Source organism: Dendroctonus ponderosae, unplaced genomic scaffold, assembly GCF_020466585.1.
Source record: "Dendroctonus ponderosae isolate FM_Combo_2020 unplaced genomic scaffold, Dpon_F_20191213v2 Dpon_F_20191213_2, whole genome shotgun sequence".
Classification (NCBI taxonomy): domain Eukaryota; kingdom Metazoa; phylum Arthropoda; class Insecta; order Coleoptera; family Curculionidae; genus Dendroctonus; species Dendroctonus ponderosae.
The window spans coordinates 5,752,829-5,755,141 of record NW_026018165.1 but is presented as its reverse complement, the minus strand read 5'-3'; the positions used below and the strand labels follow the sequence as shown (position 1 = coordinate 5,755,141).

At 33.4% G+C, this 2,313-nt stretch overlaps 1 protein-coding gene across 1 annotated transcript; it reads left to right on the top strand.

Moving 5' to 3' along the window:
* The first annotated feature begins 297 nt into the window (after positions 1-297).
* Positions 298-836, top strand: LOC109538325. Its single transcript, XM_019905511.2, has 2 exons — positions 298-464; positions 557-836. Exons 1-2 carry the CDS (start codon positions 333-335, stop codon positions 800-802), a joined length of 378 nt encoding a protein of 125 aa, XP_019761070.2. The 5' UTR covers positions 298-332; the 3' UTR covers positions 803-836.
* The last annotated feature ends 1,477 nt before the right edge of the window (positions 837-2,313 follow it).

Below are 2,313 nucleotides of genomic sequence, written 5' to 3'. Positions count from 1 at the left end.
GTCAGGCTATGGTCAAAGGTTGCGTTGAACCAGGGCAAATCTTAAGCATTTTCTATTAAAGAAGTGGATTGCATAAAATTAAAGATCTTTGGCGTGCCGGATATACTCATTATTCATTCATTGTTTCTCCTATTAGTAGCGAAATATTTCTATCGTTCACGTGCATTTAACTGCATCATAAACACTTTCTTCTCGGTTTTTCGGCAATAGAAATGCAAATAGTCTTCAAAGCGTGTAGCTTTATTACCACATAAAAATGTTATCAACTTGGTATTTAAGAGGGCAGATTTACATTTTGGAATAATTCACTCAGCTTCAGTTGAACAGCTAACATGATGGTAAAAGTGCTTTTATTGGCCGCTTTGGCTACTGTCTTAGTGTCTGCCGAAGTAGACATGAAAAACTTTGTTCTTTATGGGCCTTTCGAGGTAATAGACATGCCGAAGCTGTGGAACATGTATAAGGTACATTTTTCATATTTTATCAACTATTTGGAAACGGCAGCTAATTTCGCTTAAATTATTTTGTAAAATATTTATTTCCAACGCTATTTTAGACCGTCTACAACAAGAGCTACTCTGAAGTTGAAGACCAAAAGCGTTTGCAACTTTTCGAAAAAGCCGTAAAATCCGTTGTAAAGTTTAATCTGAAATCTATTGCTAATACGGATTTTGAACTGGATGGCATTAATTCATTGAGTGATAGTACTCCTGAAGAATACCAAAACTTTTTCGAATATAAAACACCCGTCACTGCTGAAGAGGTTGATACTGTGAATTCACCAGTGTTCAGCTTATTCTGATTTAGTTGCAAATAAAGCAGTATTTTGAAATTTTTATTAGTATTTTTTTGCAATACCTGTAAATTTTTCAAGTAAGCCCCATTTTCTTGATAATTCTAGTCATCTAAAGAAATAATATATAAGTATAAAAACATCAGTGTGTAAACTATCAAAAATTGTAGTTGTTGCAAAGAAAATCAGTTACTTTGAATTGAAATTATCTTCAATGAGAATTTGATTAACTGAACTTGCCCAATTCTCTTCGCGTCAGTTTCGAAATTCTGCAAATTTCAATCTAACTAAAGCTATTTGAAATACAATACAATCTACAAACCATATCAGTTTCAGTTGGAGTTTCTCATTTATCCTACTTTTAAACTTTCCATTTGTGTCCTAAATATTGTCCAATATCACATTCGCCTGTCCCGAACTATTAAACCTAGAAATTCATTTTTGAAATCTATTTTTAATATGCGTTTAAATTTATGTGCTGGAAGTGCTTCGAAGATTTTTAATGTCAAAGTTGCAACAAACCGTGTAATGGATAATTCGCGATTGACTGAAAAATTCTTATTAATAAGTCATGTTATTAACAGGCTCATAAAACATTCGCTGCTTACAAGATGTCATTTCCGAACCGTGTATTTTGATTTATATCGCATGGGCATATTATGGGTTTTTGTATCTAGAAGTAATTGCTCGATTCGTACGAAATGCCCGAAATAAACACGATACCATCGTCGAGCACCTGCCATGTCTGTTTCATGGAATCTTCCTTTTTCTTTATATGGATGGATTATGCGTTGCGTGATCATGCAGCAGTTGGTGTTCCGACCGCAAAAAAAGGTCCCGGTAATTTTCGGCAAACGGTATATCGAAAGGTCTTCAAGTTTTAATATTGTCTGAATATCACAAAATAAGAAGACTCGTTTTTTATCGCGAATTTTTAGCAAATTAAGTAAATATGTTTGCTAGATATTAAAAATCATTAAATATATTTTATTCAATTCAACAAATTTATGGGTATATGTATGAATATGCATTATATTGGAACTTTAAAGGCATATCGAATATCTCATTGAGCCTCAGAAGGAGAGATTCGTCTACTATCTTCATGCTTGACGTAATAGCCACCCAAGCAGCCGTACGTATGTGTACAGATTACACAGCAATATTACCCGCAGTAATTAAATAGCAGGATCTATGCAATATGATAACCGAATGGCTTAGACAATGGTGATTAACAGTAAATTAATATATTTGCGTGAGCATTTTAAAAATCAGTAAAATGTATGGAAATTCAATCCTTTTGAACACATCAAGATCGTAAAGTATTTCTACGCACCTTTTAATCAGTAGTCAATAACTTAGAAACGTAAATTCTAAGCAACGTGTTAGAGAACACAAACACACAACGATATAAGATGAAGGTGATACGGCTGCTGGACGTCTACATCACAAGAGGCTGAACAAAACATAAAAAAACATACACCGTTTTAAAATAAAGAGGAAGAAAAAGGAAACAAAACCAT

What these genes read in the sequence shown, in the direction of transcription:
- LOC109538325 (XM_019905511.2), top strand. Translation starts at nt 333, where the DNA reads ATGATGGTAAAAGTGCTTTTATTGGCCGCTTTGGCTACTGTCTTAGTG. An exon ending in AGCTGTGGAACATGTATAAG is followed by an intron (nt 465 to 556) that starts GTACATTTTTCA and finishes ACGCTATTTTAG; the next exon opens with ACCGTCTACAACAAGAGCTA.